At 42.0% G+C, this 18,026-nt stretch overlaps 1 protein-coding gene across 2 annotated transcripts in view; it reads right to left on the reverse strand.

Annotated features, from left to right (window-relative positions):
• Positions 1–83: 83 nt before the first annotated feature.
• Positions 84–18,026, reverse strand: part of mapk8ip2 (mitogen-activated protein kinase 8 interacting protein 2) — a 30,480-nt gene continuing 12,537 nt past the window's right edge. The window contains exons 2-14 of one of the 2 annotated variants that reach the window (XM_042411838.1): positions 17,326–17,431; positions 11,716–11,958; positions 11,535–11,613; positions 10,893–10,994; positions 7,742–9,986; positions 7,358–7,566; positions 6,510–6,585; positions 5,627–5,799; positions 5,409–5,518; positions 5,155–5,277; positions 4,542–4,612; positions 4,351–4,449; positions 84–2,553 (exon numbers count right to left, since the gene is read on the reverse strand). In XM_042411838.1, coding sequence (XP_042267772.1) covers positions 2,481–2,553; positions 4,351–4,449; positions 4,542–4,612; positions 5,155–5,277; positions 5,409–5,518; positions 5,627–5,799; positions 6,510–6,585; positions 7,358–7,566; positions 7,742–9,986; positions 10,893–10,994; positions 11,535–11,613; positions 11,716–11,958; positions 17,326–17,431 — 3,709 coding nt within the window. In that variant the 3' untranslated portion in view covers positions 84–2,480. Of the gene's footprint in view, positions 2,554–4,350; positions 4,450–4,541; positions 4,613–5,154; positions 5,278–5,408; positions 5,519–5,626; positions 5,800–6,509; positions 6,586–7,357; positions 7,567–7,741; positions 9,987–10,790; positions 10,995–11,534; positions 11,614–11,715; positions 11,959–17,325; positions 17,432–18,026 lie in introns of both variants that reach the window. The other variant, XM_042411837.1, reaches the window with a different exon arrangement.

Here is an 18,026-nt window from a genome sequence, read left to right on the forward strand (position 1 = left end):
TATTCATAAGACCAAACTCATGACAAGGCAGAGTGATTTTTTTGTCATTTTTTTCTTTGTTTTTCCCTTGAATTTTACAAGTCCTTGTTTTTAAAGATACAAGATAGGATATGTTTGTTCTGTCACATACTGTTTTGCTCTAGGTATACAGTGAAGAATCTTGTTAATGTAATAAAGTCAAAAGTTTGGTTTAATTGTTAATGTATGTCTCAGCGGCTATATGGGACTAGATCATCCTCAGAGGTTGTTTTTGTGTAGCTGTGTGGAAAGAAGGATTTGAACTAGGCTGTAACAAGATAGAAAAACATAATCAGAAGCAAATAGATACAGATCAGAGATGGGTCACACTGTTGGAGCTCAAAGGCGATTACTATAATTGGCAAGACGCAATAATAGTTTTCCAATGGCAGCTGACTCAGTCACTATTCAGCTCTAACAGCAGATTGGTCAGTGGTCTGGTGGGTGTGTCTCACACTAATGATGTTACATCTCACAAATGCGCCCTAAATGTGCTGCTGAAGCCTGTCTGTAGAGTTATGGAGCTGGCAGGAACTCAAATTTCACCTGTGTGACAGATACTGAGATAACACCTTGTGTAGAAACAGAAGACACTGAAATAAAATTATTGCAGATCACAGACGCTAACGTGTTTTTTTTTTTTAATGTGTTCTTTCAGAGGGGTTTTGTCTGGTTGTGATCTTTTTTTTAAATTTCTTTTTAATTAATGTACATATTCATTTCAATAACATACTCAACATAAAAGACACAGCACTATCTTAGATTCGCTATTGTATATACATGATCTAACTGACAGCGATACATATGTAGATAATCCCCCTCCTGACGTATCAGCTTTCAGTGAACACTGAAATCCTGCAGATCTGAGGTGTTTGTTCTGGTCGACTGTGACTGAAAGCAACAGAACAAGATGGCAAACAGTGTCTGAGGGAACAATGGGAGTGGTAAATTTCAAATAACAGTTAACTGTAGTGGCTGCATTTTTCAAATGTAACCCCTCTCCTATATAAGGTGTTTTTACTGAAAGCTATGGTAAGCTACAACAACCCCAGACTACTGTGGGTTACTGTGTAACATGTAAATGATGCTCAACCTTTCACCTGACTAAAAGCAATAAATAAATATGAGAACATGAGGCCGTCCCTTCTGCCCATCATACTTAAAAAACAAGATCAAAGTCTAACCATTTACATAACTATAAAACCTCCCTTTTAATGCTTTATTAAAGGTTTGATTCCATTGTGATACCAGGACCAAGTATTAGTAGGACACTCTCACTGGACAGTAGAAACACTGCCATACAGCATTACTGGCACGTGGCTACTGCTGTTTGTTAATCCAGTCATTCCTTTTCCCTCGTTGAAACTGCCCAGTCAAAAAATAAAAAAACAGAGACTAGGACGTCACTAAAACCAGAGTGAAACAATCAGAGGGGTGAGAATATGGCTTTTCAGAGGGCCTTTGCTTTCTTTGACCTGAAAGTCACACCAATCATAGCAAAGCATACAGCGAACAGTTGAATCATTTCCTATGAAAGATCCCCATGGTGAAGGTCAGTAAGCAGTGCAACTTTGAGGACTGGACAAAGGTAAAATGGTTCTGTCATATAATCCAAATGTACTGACAGTTGCTGCACACAATCCAAGCTGAATAAAATATCTGTGGGGCTCATGACATTCAAAGTTCATTCCAAGTCAGTACAGCTTTTCTAAAATCTCTGATACCTGCACTTACTCCTGTCAGAGTTTTAATACCCACAACAAAGCTGAGAACAAAACTCCCTCCATCAGTCTCAACTTTGAGTGTTTCTTAATTAGTCTGGATGAGGCGCCTGTATGTCTACTCTCTATACATATATTTACAACACACAATACGTCTTGTACGCGACACAGGGGTAAGCTCGGACCAAGGACAGTTCACTGTACTCTCTCTACTTTGCTCCAATGTCACTATCAGTAGAAATCAAATTAGCAGTTTGTCAATATTGAACAAATACATATTTACAGTTAATTAAACCTCTTAATTCTACACCATTTCCTTACTGATTGTTGAGCTGCTTGCCATTCACTTGGATATGTGTATTTCTTGGTGTGTCTGTGTGCAGTAATCCTACTAGCCATGCATTGAAAAGTGAAACAGCAGTAGTAGGTATATTGTTTTCATTTCAAAAGAGGAACCTTTAAATAAACAGGTGCTCAGCGTCTTAGTTTTATATCATAGAAAAAGATCAAAGAAACAGGCAATCAATCCATCGAGAAGATGGAAATAAACAAAGAGAGAGAGATGAATGAAATCAGTCAAATGCCTAGCATACTGTAGAAATTAAGATCCCAGTGTCAGAGGGACACAGAAGAGTGTTTTACAATGGAGAGGAGACCTCCACTGACAGCGCCCTCTGGTGGCAAACTTGATGAACATACACGAGCTGTAGAGGAAGAAGGTGGTCGTCATGGCAATGCTTCTTACTCCAGGTAGATGTCCTCAGTGGGGCAGGCGTACTCCAGATGTTCCTGGTAGTACTCCTGGAAGGCTCGTCTGCAGAAAAGACAGCCAGACAGAGCGTGACTAAAGATCTTCCTGCCAGCTATTAGAAAACAACTTACTATACCAAACCTTCTGGTGGTGACAGATTTTATAGTTATGCTTTGTTTCTTTAGATGTGTCTGGTTAGTGCAAACACAAAGAGTGTTAATTAATGTAATTCAAATGCATAACCACTCTTGCTGAATCAAAGGAAAGTGAGTCTTTTTCAGAAGTTTTGACTGAACAGGATGAGAAGGTGATAGATGAATTAGTTTTGCCAATCCTATTGTCTGCTGCCTGCCTTTGCTCCATCCAGACACAGTGAATTATCTGTATCTTTAATTATTCACATCAAATATGGCTGATTCAGACATGACTAAGTCTGCAATCATTATTTAACCTTACACTCACACATACATATGAAAGGTTAGTGTGCAAAATAAAACTGGATCACTGCTCACCTCTCTAGCTAGCTTGAATGTTGGGGGAGAGAGGGGCCATGGCCAATTCACATAGAAAGTGTTTTCTCACAGAACAGATACACTTCCATTTTATTTAATGTATCAATCCACACTGAATCCGAGACAGTCTCACAAACACCCCCTGTATTTTTTTATGCTCCAAGTCTATAAATTCACACAAATATCCCACTGTATATGTGTTTTCAACTTATTTACTGTATCAATGAATCAATAAATACAAACATGGTCGATTTCTTCCTGTGGAGCTGACATGTTAACTATTTTGGTTCAGTAAATTTCTGCTGTCAGTCAGCCTGGTGAACGCAGCTTTGCCGGCCGCTGTCCTCTCAGTCTCAGACTGCTGCTTCTGTGGACAGAGATGCTGAACGCAGGTCGAGTGAGAAGTGGGGAGGCCGCAGAGAGGTGGGGAGTGTGGATGGACTGTTGTGCTCAGATGCGACAAATTTTTTACTGCTTGTGATAATGTGTGAGAGAAACAGAAGTGACCCTACAGCTGACGCATGGCTCTGAATTCCACCATATTTCTATTTTGGTTGTTGCCTTGGCAATGCGGAGCTTCTGGATGAGCACAAAGGGAGGGGTGTATTTATTTGGGTGTTTAGTTCAAATATCAACAATCTTTCTCCAGAATGACTGACTCTACCTTGATAGTACTTTGATAGTACTTTGAGCATATTGACATTTAGCAATTTAGAGTGGCTTAATGGCTTAACAAACTCACGCAAAAAATATATGAATATGTCATTACTCTATCTTGGTACAGACAGGTGACAAATTAAAGGAAATATCGATACAAGTCTGAATGCTTGGCCCCTACAGTGAGGGGATCCGGTGGCTCTGTTATGCTATTGGGGGCATTTTGCTGGCATGGTTTGGGTCCACTTGTCCCCTTAGAGGGAAGGGTCACTGCAAATCAATACAAAGTTGCTCTGAGTTATCACTTTATCCTATGATGAAACATTTTCTATCTTGATGACAGTGCCCCCATCCATAGGGCACGAGGGGTCACTGAATGGTGTGAAATGTTCATATGCTATGGCCTTCACAGTCACCAGATCTCAACCCAATTGAACACCTATGGAAGACTTTGGACCGACGTGTTAGACAGCACTCTCCACCACCATCATCAAAACACCAAAGAAGAAGAATGGTGTTCATCCATAGAGTAGAGTTCAGAGACTTGCAGATGCCAAGTCTGCCAAGTCAATGCCAAGTCAATGCCAAGGCACGTTGAAGCTGTCCTGGCAGCACGTGGTGGCCCAACACCTGAGATTTGTCACCCATCTGTATATATTTAATGTGGAGTAGTTGATATATAATGACTCACCCGACACACTCTGCTACAGGTCGCATGGACTCCTGGGATACAAACACGTGGCAAGCAAATCTGTTCAGCATCGGGTGCTTGGTAATGAAGCCAAAATAGCTGCAGAGAGAAGAAAACAATATGATGCAATCAGTCAGATATTAGATTGTACACTTGTAACAAAAGGGCAGAAGATGAGTACGTTTGCTTACCAGTTGTTCCTCGGATGGCATCCGCAGAATGAGATGTTCTTCATCTGGAAGAAGTGACTACATCTGTCAAACTAAAGATAGAGAGAGATGCATAGACAAACAAGAAGAGAGAGATTATCAATTTTATTTATACCCCAAATCACAAGTTTGTCTCAGATGGCTTTACAATCTGTACAATATATAACAACCTCTATCCTTGGACTCTAGTTGTACTGGATTCTGCATTGACTTTCCTGAAATTATTGTGTTTTATGTCAGATTTTATGGATGATTTGTTATAGTAAACTCTGTTCCTTGCTTTTTTAAATCTAACCTGCAAGCATCAGCCTGCCTGGCACAGGACTCCACTAGTCTTTTGAACTACTACTGCTCAGTGAAAGAACATATTTTATAACCTGCAACACAGAGTGGAAGTACATCTAAAAATCTAAAAATGTGCATCATGTACAAAGGAGGCACATTGAAAAAGAGGAAACCAACATACAATATAACACTCTTCTGGAGGTTTATTCAACAATATTTAAAAAAATTGAAATTAATTCTCAATAGAGCATTATTCAAATATTTTAGCATTTTAAATGGATGAGTGAGTCATAGTAATTCTTCGATCTACCTCATCAAGGGAGTCATATTCATCCTCCAGGCTCATGATCAGTTTCACTCCTTGCAAGCTAATCTCCAACTCACACAGGGAAGGAGGCCGCACATGTACCGTCCGTTTCCTCGATATTGCAATCTAACAGAGAGAAAATATTGCCGTGTCAAATCAAAATCCATTCATGCTGCATACAGTTTGTACATGCAGTATATGCTTGTGTAAGTTTTGTGGGATTGTGCATGTGTTTTGCTTTTTAACACTTTGCTTACTTTCTGCATGGCGGCGCACAAAATGCCATTGCCTTGATGGTAAGGTACCTCAACAGAACCCAAGAACTGAACGCTGAAAGTCTCAATCCATGCTGGATTTCGTTTTATTCCTAAATGGTGTAACATGGACACATGCATACAAACATGAGATTCTTCTGTGACACAAACAACTTCATAGTCTCAATCAAGACAAAAGCCAGTAGAGTATCTTCACTCACCCAACAACTCCTTGGACTGGCCTATGACCTCATGGGCATAGAAAGCAGGGAAGATGCCCCTTTCCCCTGTTCGCATGTTATAACCTCTGTACCAGTAGTCATCCTCTTCCTCCTCCACATATAGAGGATCATCCACGTCCAGCTCCAGCTCATCTGCATGTCTGGGAATGAACCTGCAGAGGGCAGCAGAAAGTGTAATGAAAAAAAGAAAACCATCTCTGTTGAACATTGTGTCCTTACATGGTATCCCTGCAGCTGAGCATCCTATAGGTTCATTTGATTAGGAAGCATCTGTTTGGGTTTCAGGTGACTCCCAGTGGAGATAAAAGAGAGTGGAGTGATGGAAGAGCTGACAGAGAAGGATGGTGGGTGGGTGGAGGGAGACAAAGAGTGCTAAATGTGGGGACATGATTACTGAGAGAGGACTGTGGTACTGAAAATACATAATTATACATGACAACATGTACAAGCGAAGCACATGTAGCTTGCTCTCTCTCACAGACACAGGTGGTGGATGATGTGATCATTACTGGACACCTTGCAGCTCCCAAGCCCAGCTGTGGCTAGGACATCTGCCCTCCCCCACTAACATCGTTAGTGATTCACTATTGCTGCATGACCCTTACAACATACTGGAATACATGAAACCTTGAAGAAATATTTTTATGTTTATCTACACAGGGACGTTTTCCCGAAGACACAAAATGGTGATCAGAAAATTGAGCAAATGATATTCACAAGTTATTCCACAATACATTTTTTACATCTACAAAAGCAATTATCGCTGTGTTTTATATTATCTTATCTTTTATTATTAATCTGATTAAGAGTTTTTTGCTGTTATTCACAAAATGACAGTGTACAATATAATAGGTTGTCTTACCTGTATACTGCCCTGTGTGTCTGGTCCCTCTCTTCTCCATTAATGGTACAGGAGAAAAGTCCAAAGGATTCTGTGCCTACATGGCAAACAGATGCCAGTTATACTGTCTCAGTACCTCAAAAACTACCTTTTTCAAATGAAATTGAATGCTAAATTACCAACAGAAAAATAGCACACTGTCTGACCTTTCTCCTTTCTTTAATCTGTTATTTGTTGGGAGAACATTACCCATGTAAACTTTCTGTGAGGAAGTCTTAATGCAACCTAATTGGATTTGTCAAAAAAGAAATGGCAATAAAATCCTTTGTAATGAGCCTTTCATTATGCAAATCACCCTTCATTAGGGATATGAATCTTGAAGAGCACTGATTGATGATGGATGTACTAGGAAGCAGAGCCCTCCCATAGGTCTTGTGTGGGCTCCCTGCCAAATTTAGATCATATGTTAATGCATCATGCTGACAGTGATGAGATAAATCCTAATACAGTATAATAATTCTAAGGACCTTGAATGGATAATTTTAGCAATAATGCTTCTGGGCCATAACCTGTAGGGTATATTGTTTACATTGTCTGAAGTTAAGGGACTAGTATGACATTTTGGGAAATACTTTTGGGCCAATTCACTTTCTTGCTGAGACTTAGATGAGACGATCGATACCACTCTCATGTATAAAAGTGGTATCGATCTTCTCATCTAACTCGCTGCAATAAATTGAATACACGTATTTCCCAAAATGTCGACCTATTTCTTTGATGCCTAAAAATGACAATTGTGATTGCAAATACATATTTTGTACTTAGTTTAGTAGGGTGTGGTATCTGAATAGCCCTTGTGTTTGACTTACTGGAGGAGCGGGATGTGCTGTTGACAAACACGTTTAGGAACTTCTTGGAAAATGGGAGGTCAGCCTCAGGAGATGAGTCCTCAGAAGAACTGAGGAGTTCTGGCCTCACCTCCTCATCATCGCAACCGTAGCCCACCTGTCCTGTCCCCAAAGGCTCCTCATCACATAGCGTGGAGAGTTCACTGTCATCGCTCAGAACGGAGGTGCACCTGTGACAATAAGATTTGTCAGTTTCAAATCTCAACTTAACGCTAGGCATCCACTGGTTATGTAAGACTGCTTGATTAACTAATAGAAGACACACAATAAAGGAGGTAGTATGTACTTTAAAAGAAGAAAAGTTAAATTTCTACACTTAATTGAAACATTATTGCCACAGCATACCTTCTGAGACTGACTAGTTCCAGCGTAGTATTCTCGTCAACCACTAACGTGTACTTCATGGAGTCATAGGCCAGTCCATCATCTTCATTCGGCTGCCTCAGAGCCAGATCTTTCTCACACAGTGGGAGGTCATGGTCAGATAAGGGACGATCTTGCACACTGGAATCAATGGGTGGTGAACTGTCAAGTTCTAAGTCACTACCCCTGTAGGACTCCCTCCTCAAGCCACCCAAGAATGGATAAGAGTCTCCATCTTCCTCCTCTTCGTCATTGTCTGTGGAGTAGGTGAGGCTGAAGCAGCGGTTAGTCTGAGTGGTGGGTATATCCAATGTCAGGCTGTGTTTGACCTCGGTGATACGCTCAAGAGAGGCTGTGGAGCGGCTGGTTGGCCTGGGTTCTGTCTCTCGTCCTTCATCCTTGTCACTGACCACGCTCTCAGTAAGGCTTGGCGATTCCAGATCCTTTCTCCCCATCATTAAGTCATTGTTTGGCTCTTCATCTTCCTCATGTCTCCTGGCATTCTTGGATGGTTTATCTGTGAAGTTCTTGTCTGAGTCTTTTGTGGTATATGAGGTGTTGAAATCTGTGGTTCCCCTCCCTTTGTTTACACAGCGCTCCAAAGTCAGTGGGGTTATGGTGTCACCCGTAGGGTTGCTCATATAGAGAGAGGGACTTTTCCCTGCTTCTCCGTTTGAAGACCCTGCACTGTTCCTCCTGTCTCCTGGCTCCATCCTTTCCTTTCTGAACCCTTCACCATCCCTCTCTTCCCCCTCTGATCCATCCATTCCCATTTTTTTCCCTTGGTCATCATCATTGAAACCATCTGCGTCTCCAATGTCTGAGGATGGCGAGATGGTATCTGACACTGACGCCTTCCTCTTGAAGCAGTCCTCAGGACAGCTGATTGGGTATGAGCCCTCTGAGATCATCCTGTTGACCAGGTTGCTAAGCAGCCAGGGTGAGTCTGAATTTTCGCTCAGGTCATCTTCACTTTCTGATTCTGAGTCTCCTTCGCTGGTTCCATCATATTCATCGGCACTTGGCATTAGCCTGGGTCCCACTGGCAGGTAGAAGGAGCGTTTGAAGCTTTCTAGGCTGTGGTCTGGTTCTATCTGCAGCACCATCTGTCTGGACAGACTGTCCTCACAGCGTTGGGCTGGAGGCAGAGTCTCATCTGGGTCAGCCTGGTGCTCGCAGGACAGGTCATCGTCCACATTCTGTAGCCCCATCAGAGCTTGCCCATCATCGTATGACTCAGGGGGCAAGATGGGTGAGTCAACAGGAGATGGAGTGGCAATAGTGGGTGAGGGTAGAGGGGATGGTGAGGGCAGAGGAGACCCTTCTTTGATTGGGTCAGGCTGGCCCAGGAAGAGGGACGTTTTCAGTCCCACAATGCCACTGTCCTGCTCTAACTCTGTATCTGGGTCCAGTTCCTGATCTGACGTAGGCGAGCTGGCCTCTTCAATGGAGTTGGTGAGGTGAGATGAGCGTCCACTGCTACTGTCATCACTGGTCAGGTCTAGCTCTGTCTCGGAGATAGATGAAATCATGTTGGAGACCACGGTACCTCCACAGGCAAATGCTGCCTCCAACTCCCCTTCAATGTCAGATTCAGAGCCTGGAGAGCTGAGGTCCTTGTCCTGGTCTGAAGTCATGTAACCTTGCTGATTCATATCCGCTATCCCTGGATCTGAAGAAGGAGAGGTGGAGTCGTTAGCCGCTGCCTCCATGGCAGACACTACTGGAGCATCAGAACTGTTGGACTGGTCCAGAGTATCTGAGCGGCTGGAGGACACGTAGCTGGAGAAGGAAGCGGGCTCAGAGGGTTCGATGGAGGGAAATTCCACATATGATGACTGATTCTCCTTACACACCATATCATAGGTCTCCTTGCACATGAACTCCACTTCAAAGTCCTTCTCCAGTTCCTCATCAGACAAGGGTGTGTCGGCACCATCGTTGGCTCCCATGGGTGCAGTGGATGACAAGCAGCGACTGGTTCCATCTGGGTCCAGGTCATTCTCCGGCTCCATACCTGACTCGCTGGTGATTGTGTAGGTGTCGGTGGCACGCCGGTTTGAGTGTTTGTGGTTGTGGTCGCTGTTGAGGTCATGGTCCACTTCTGTGTCCGAACACTGGGAATGCTCATCTACGGAAGGTACTCTGGTTGTCTGGATTGAAGGGTCAGCCTTTTGCTCAGTGACATCACCTGAGCATGGATGGGACTTATGTTGACCAAATGAGCCTGGGAAGATAAAAGGTGTGGAAAGACAAGAAAGTGCATAAGAAAATGAGAAAACAGCACGACTCGGTGAATTATGAAGTAGATGATGCAGAGAAGGCTAAAGGAAAACAGGTCAGATAAGTTGTGGAGGCCAAAGAAACTTGGATAATTATTTCGTAATTTAACACCAGGCTGAAAAGAAATGTTTCACTCTGGTTGAAAGTTTCAAGTCTGTTTTACTTCTGACCACAGTATTTGCCTGGGGAAGACCTGTAGTTGGTTGAAATTTTGCAAATAAAGTAAAAAGTAAATGGCATCAGTGGTGGGTGTTGTTGGGTGTGATCAGAGGTGTGCTCTGTTGCACATGTAACCACACCCGACAGTGATGTCAAGGTGAACTGTCTGACGCACCCTGGAGAACACTTCTACATCACTGCAGCAGGTAAAAAGTTAAACCACAGTAAAAACAAGATTTTCAGTTGGTGTTAAGTTACTCTTAAAAGGAGGATAAAAAGAGAATAAGAATAACAAATAAAGAGAAAATCAAGTTGCAAGCTTTTTTCTTATGTTCATAATCAGTTGAAGAAAGGATGTAGTATGAACAAGTTCAGGAAAGTCTTCTTCATTAGAGACATAATAATTTGACTCCCTGAAGAATACAGTCTAAATTGGTTTATGAAAATCAATATGAAAATGTTTTCCTGAACTTTGTATCACTGAACAAGTCTAATTCAAATCACTTCACACACATTTCACATCACAACACTACAAACACAGATGTTAATGAAATGAGCTCTAATCTTGCTGGGTTGGCCTTTTTGTTACCGTATTCGGGCCTCTCCCGCCTGTTGCCCTCCATGTCGCAGAGGAGGGGCCTATGAGGGGACTGGGGATTCCCGCCCTCCCCTCCCTGTTTTGGTGGAGTACCTTTGCTCTGGGACCCTGGTGCCTGGGAAACTGGAGAGGTCGGGCACTGGCCTGTCACATGGCTACCATCCTCCAGATATGAGTGGGTTGGAGTCAGATGGCCTGGAGGTAAAGTAGATATGAATGCTAGATATTTATTTTCTACTTTGTAATGCTCACTGATTTTAAATAGTTGCAGAGCTTCATTTATAGGCAATAAAAAACCTGCCCATGTAGGTCTTAGTAATTTCATAGAACATTCACACTTGTAGTGTGTGACATATATTATATTATATTATATTATATTATATTATATTATATTATATTATATTATATTATATTATATTATATTATATTATATTATATTATTTATTATATTATTATTATTATTATTATTATTATTATTATTATTGTTATATTATAGGGGGGTATGCAATCATGACATCCCTAGCTGATTTATTGTTGTCCAGATAAATGAATTAATGTTGTAGCTCTACACTAACACAAGGATTTCTTATTTCTTAATGTTTTATCAGAAACTGTTTCAGTATAAGTTGTGTTGCGTGTGATTGACAGACAAATGAATACAAATACAAACAAACAAATGAAAACATACCCACAGTTCACACCCACTTAATGAAAGAAAACTAATCATGTTCTTACCCTGTGAGGCTGGGTTGCGTACAGACTCCTGCCAGCTTCCTTTCTTTGGGGATAGACTGCTGTTGTTGTTCAGTGAATCCTAAAGAAAAGAGAGAAAGATATTCAACAAGCTCTCACGGGTCCATTATAAAGACTGAGCGCTGCACATTATGAGTGTTTTCAACGGGAACTTCAGGCTTACCTGTGACACAGCAGTGGTGAGGTTTAGTGTGGTGGGTCTGCTCTTTAGAGTGCCAAGAGTAGGAGAGGGAGGTGGGGAGGCAGAGGGGGATGGGGGTGCATCAGGGTCAACCTCTTCATCTTCTTCCTCTTCCTCTTCATCGTCCTCCTCATCTTCATCGTCAATCATCTCAAACTCTTGAAAGTCATCCTGGAAGGAGCAGACTGGGTGGTGCATGTCATTCTTCTCCAGAATGAGTGAGTCCTGACCCCAGAAGAGAGAGAGAGAGAGAGAGAGAGAGTTTGTGATGTTTTTTGTTTTCACACCCTCAGCACAATTCAGATAGCCACATTAATTAAAGCATCTTCTGTTCTGACAGCAGAGGAAAAACTATTATGTGGTGAGCCAACACAAAAGGAAAAAGCTGCTGCCATCCATCAACTGTATATTTTATGTTCCATTTAAAAGCTTTGCCAAGAACAAGCCTGTCTGAGATAAATAGAGAGAACTAGGAGAGCACAGATGGGCAGCATACAACACAATGTTCTTTGATTACACAGAGGGCATTTGTAAAACGCAGACAAACACAAGCATGCACAATCAAGGTATTGTAGTGGGCAACTCTGCAACAGAGTGCATATAAACAGTCACTGTAGATTTCGCTGATATGTTACATTCTGTAGCCTCGGGTCTTGTGTGTGCATCCGTGTCTGTCTTTGTCTAAATATGCTACTGTAAGCCTTCAGCATCAACAAAGTTACCTCCCTGTGAAAAGATAAAATGTGGAAACAATTCAGTCACCAAATACGAAACCCCTACAGAGAGTGGATCAATCTGACATCTCTCAGGTTTCAGCTCGTTTTCCAGAAAGTGGTGCACCAAATGATTTTGAGGTTTAATAGACCACACCTTCATGACTGTATGTGTATTGCTGTGTAGCCTCTCTGTTTGCTAGATACGAAGTATATTGATGGAGTGAGGTCTATAAAGTACAGAGGCTTATTGATATAGAGCTCACACTGTCCACTAAAGACAGAAGAGAATGAGATACATTTGACTGATTTAAGAGCCAGCTGTATGCTGAAGAATGTTATAATTACTCCGATAGTCTTGAGTATCAGGGCATTTTACCTATATTTATTCCTACAGAGGCTATATGCAGATAAGTGACATCACACAAACATCATCACTGTCTGATGAGCCTGTAGTGTTGAGTGAAAAGCGTTTGTCATGTGAATATTAATAAAAGATGCTAGATCATCATATCCATGGGCAAAGGGCACTCTTCAGTCACAATGGCAAACATTTGTGGTTTATTTTTTCTCCTTCTTTCTTCTCTACTAGGGACTTGACAATGCAAACACAATGATTGATTTATCTGGTTTGCAGTTTGAACAGCGCAGCAGTTCCTCTGCCTCTCAGTGCAGTCTTTTTAATGGAGGAATCAAAGCTCACTCTCTCGCCCATCCGGCCCATAAAATTCTGCTGATGCCTGGTTCATCCACTTTATACCACGGCCAACAGAAATCAACACTCATTCCATTACCTGGGGAGTACACATGAATATGCATACTTTATTTAACATATTGTTTCCTCTGCGATTTAGTTATTAAGATGTGATGAGACCTACTGTCAAGATTCACAATGCTATTTCCTTTTTCCTTACACTGACTCATTAAAATCCATCACTCAGGATATGCAAACTTTAACTCTATGACAGTGTAAAAATCCAGAGATCTATCAGCTGGATTGTGGAAATGCCAGATCTGCCTGGGAGAATAATCTGCACTGTCAGGAGACATCCTTTAGCAAGGCCACCTGACAGACAGCCATGCAGGCTTAAAGAAAAAGAGAGAACTATAAATAAGAGTTGTGTGTCGGCGAGAATCGATCCCTATGGTCTCCAGTTCCCAAGGACACCCCATCCAGCCTCATGACTGTCCCTCAGTTGTCACCCTGCAGACTTATGTAAAGCATGCTCTGCTGCAGGCAGGCAGGGGAGATGTGAATGTCTTTTTCATATTCACAAGCATCAGAGAGTAAATCAAACTGAAATCAAAATGGTATTCCCTTTATCATATACAGATACACCTGGACACATGCAGTACTCATAAACACAACCAAATAAACACCAATTGACAGTATTATTTAACAGCTCTGCTCTTTGGCAGCAGCTCAATAGTGTCTCTGGATGATCAGATAGAAAAGAAATATTACTGAACATAATACAAAAAAAGATAAAGGTAGGGCAGCTTTTTGATCTCTAATTAGCAGACCACAGGCTTGTTCACTATGGCTAATTCTATACCCACTGACTCTGCTGCTAAACATCAGAAGATGGCAGCTCTACTACAGCACTGCCCTCAGCAGTAGTGAGAGAAGAGGCCTAGGGAGGAACTGTCGGGCCATCTTGCTTTCTGATCTGACCAGCTGACAGAGTGAAGCAAAGCACTGGACAGACTAGAGTAACTGAGGACATGATCCTCAAGTGAACACTGGCTGCACAGCTGTGCGAGTGAAAAGGGCGCCAGGGACTCATAAATCTCAGATAAGTGGAGGCTAAGAATTAAGTGTTCTTTGAAGATCTAATGTACAGCGGGTCAACAGGAAGAGTCTATTGGAGGTGCCATGCATCCTTACAGAGACTAATGTACAACTGTTGATTGACCATGAATGCAGTCAGTCAGTCAGTCCTGTTAAAATATTTAGATATATATTTAGATTTACTGATTACTGTTTTTTTTTGCATTTAGCTCACATCCTTATCAATAAATGAAGCTATGCCTACATATCCACTATAATAAATGCATCTCTTACATTTGTTTTGTTTGCTTGTGTGTATTTACATGGGTGCATGTATGCCCACATAAACCCCTATACCAAATACAGCATATCATCTTGATGAGTTTTACACTGGAAAGTATGACAGATGTCGATTAGCCCCCCCATTAATCAAGACCACCTATCGAGTAATGGCCTCCATCTATCAGTGTTTCTGTAAATTTCCACATTTTAAACCCAGGTTAGCACCACAGCTGAGACACAGACACCATAGCTCTGTCACATACTGAATAATGTATGTGCTCACGGCGTTCATTGAGGGCTCGGGGGAGACAGAGATGGATATTAGAGAGACAAGAAGTGAAGAATCAGGGGTGAGACAAGGCAGAAAGAAACGGGGTGTGTATGAGAGGGAAGGTTCAGAAGCAAAAAAGGGAGGGGCACTCTCTGTTGTAGTCTCTTTTCATGTTTATTATGTTGATATGCTGGGTTAAAAAAAAAGACAGAAAGGTCAAGAGAAAAAAAACAAAACACGGTGGAAAACACATTGTCAAGCCTAACCCCCAGTGGTATCACAGATAGCAGAAAAGGACAGCCTGAGCAAAAACTGCTGTAGCATTTCAGCATTTGGCCAGCAATTAAAATCTCCTCAGAGATGGGAAATCAGACATTGATAACAAACCCATGTGAATGATTTTTAATTGCCTGCCTTCAGCTCTGGATGACAGGATGACAGAATAAGCCATGTTAAGGCAACTTATGTGTCTATTTGTTTCGGTTTGCCTGTATGGGTGAGCTCAAAGGCTAAATACTGATCTAAAGGGTTATGAAGATTAAGACCCGAACCCCATAACCAATTGGAATTAATCAGAGCTGGGGATTCGGGTGAGAGGATCGTCTCACTGTTTAGATTGGCTGTTCTTCCTAAACATCAAAGACAAGCTGCCCAATACGATCAAATCATACTGACAGAAAAACTAAAAGCCTCTCTCTTCATCAGCATGTTCCAGTGCATGAGGGTGGGACTGCTGCTGCTGATGAGCTGACAACATGTCACCAACCCTACTGATGCAGGCAAAATCAGACACCGTATGAAATAGTATGAGCATGAAATCCTCTGCCTCGCCTTTCTTTCCCTGTTATTTGAATGTACATGCACACACACACATTCAGGGGGGAACTGGGTGTGTGTCCTATCCATCCCATGTCAGCAAGATGACTTCCTCTGAGCAATGATGTAATGTAACAAGGACCGACACTGTCTCTGCCCTGTGCTTTCCTGTTTGTGAAGTGAGCAGTCAGGGCCTCTGCTGATGTGTGTCTGATGTGCGTGTGTCTGTATGTGGGAGGCAGAGGAGAGAAAGAGAGCACTGATGCATGGTTTACTACTGTATGACCTCTCATTCTCTGGAGGTCTTCTCACATGCTATGCCAAAACAGCTTTGTTACAGAGGGGCTTTGCCTAGCTATCCATAATGTGTTTCATTGGTGGATTAAAGCAGAGGAAGCAAAATATCTAGCACAGATTTATACCGAGAGCTTAACCCTCAGAAGCAACCCTCCCTGAGCTAAATCCCCCATTCCTAGTCACTTCGGCAGAAAAGACAGAGAGGGAGAGAGAAAGTAAGTGAGGGAAGGAAAGCTATAAGGGGGAGGGGGAGTGGAGAAGTGGCAGAGAACAAGAGGGGAGGGAATCTGAGCTCTGTCTCCGAGCAACACTCTGCATAGCAGGGAGGGAAGGGAAGACACATGAGAGGGAGGGAGGGAGGGAGGGAGGGAAGGAGGTTGTCTCTGCATAGCAGCAAACTGCACTGGGTCACCCACCCTCTGCTGCAGCCGTGGCTCCAAGCCACAAGCGTAAAACATTTACATCCCACAGGATGGAGAGAGAGAGCAAGAGAGAGAAAGAGATATGAAAAAAGAGAAAGAGAGAGAGAGAGAGGATATGAGATAGTAGTACTTAGAAATTAAGGTCTAAGCTTGTCGTACATGTGGGATGATACAGCTAATGACTCGATTATTTGCATATACAGAACTTCATAATACAGCTGCTTGAATAGGATGCTTAGTGGAATTTCTACATGCTGAGGAGTTTATGATATCTGCTCAGATACAGCATGTATGATGCATTATAATGATCTGTATGATAATCACAAAGCCAAAGCCATGCATGTGTCATTTTTTTTTCCCTGCATTCAGCTCACTGGTGTAATATGGCTATCTGAGGCTTATGGTCACTACTGTAATGACTGCTGGTAAGCTAGGTAACCTGTAGATAAAAATCTAGAGCTAGAACAATGATTACATAAGATAGCCGTATGCAAATAAGCATTTATCAACTGTAGAAAGCTATAAAACAAGGTCAGTCTTTGTCTCTCTTTCTTGCTTGCTTTCTTTCTGCCACCATCATACTTTGCAGTTTATTCTCACTCTAGCTTGTTTGCATTTATATGTTTTCCTTGTTGTTGCACTTGCCATGTTCCCAGCCTGCATCACCTTCAGGTTGTTATTAATCAGCTATGATAAGCAGTCATGCAGAGCAAATGCAGAAGAGCAACAACAGATGAACAAGGTGCACGTCTGTAGAACCGTTATTCAACAAACAAAATAGCATGCACAATTCAAATTAAAGTTTCAAAGTCATACAATGGTCTACATTTGCAAACAGTTAAAAGACTTGCACTGTTTTTCATGTACAGCTGTTCACTTTACACAGATGTGATGTGCCTTTACACATGAATTCATGCTGTAAGTTTGCATGTTTACATATTCAAGACACAAAGCACAAGAGTGTACATGAAAAGGTCAAATATCAATTAAAGAAACAACATACGAACAAAGGAGTCTCACCTTCTCGTAAGGATCAGAGTCATAGTTGAGTCCAATCCCACAGTCATCTGTGATTTCAGAGAGATCTTCATCATCAAACTCCTCCAGGCTGATGTCGTGGGCTGGCCTGGAAACACATGAGAGACAGTATATTCACAGCATGTTGTAAATAAGCGCACTGATATCTGCAATATGCCTGTTTCATCAGTGAACGCTCCAGAGGGGAATTTCTCATTGATTGATGCCCACACACTGTGCACTGTTGTAGGGGAAACCTGCTCTAACTCATGGCCTGTCATGGTCTATCTGGGTCTTAGTGTCTCATATACTGGACCCAGGCAGCCGCACAAACACCCATGTCCTCTATTTTCCCTTCTCTGGTAATGATCCCACTAACCATGTGTGACACACTTAAATGGTGTTGAATAATAGCAGCAACACATAAAGCACTGACATTAGATGCCAAATTAAGTTGGCTGAATTTTTTTAGCTTACATAATGTATGTATAAGCTACTGTTGATGTTATAAACAGAGTTGGAAGTGAACCGGAATTGGAATGATCGGCCGAAGCCTCTTACACCAGAGTTTGTGAACTTCCATTTACAGCACCAGCACACTACAGCAAGGAAGTTTATATGTCTCTGTAATGAGCCGTGGCATTGCAAGTTTTCTTGATTAGGCTCTATCTCATCTTTGCCCCATTAGTTTCAGCAGGCTCTTG

Source organism: Thunnus maccoyii, chromosome 5 (assembly GCF_910596095.1).
Source record: "Thunnus maccoyii chromosome 5, fThuMac1.1, whole genome shotgun sequence".
Classification (NCBI taxonomy): Eukaryota; Metazoa; Chordata; class Actinopteri; order Scombriformes; family Scombridae; genus Thunnus; species Thunnus maccoyii.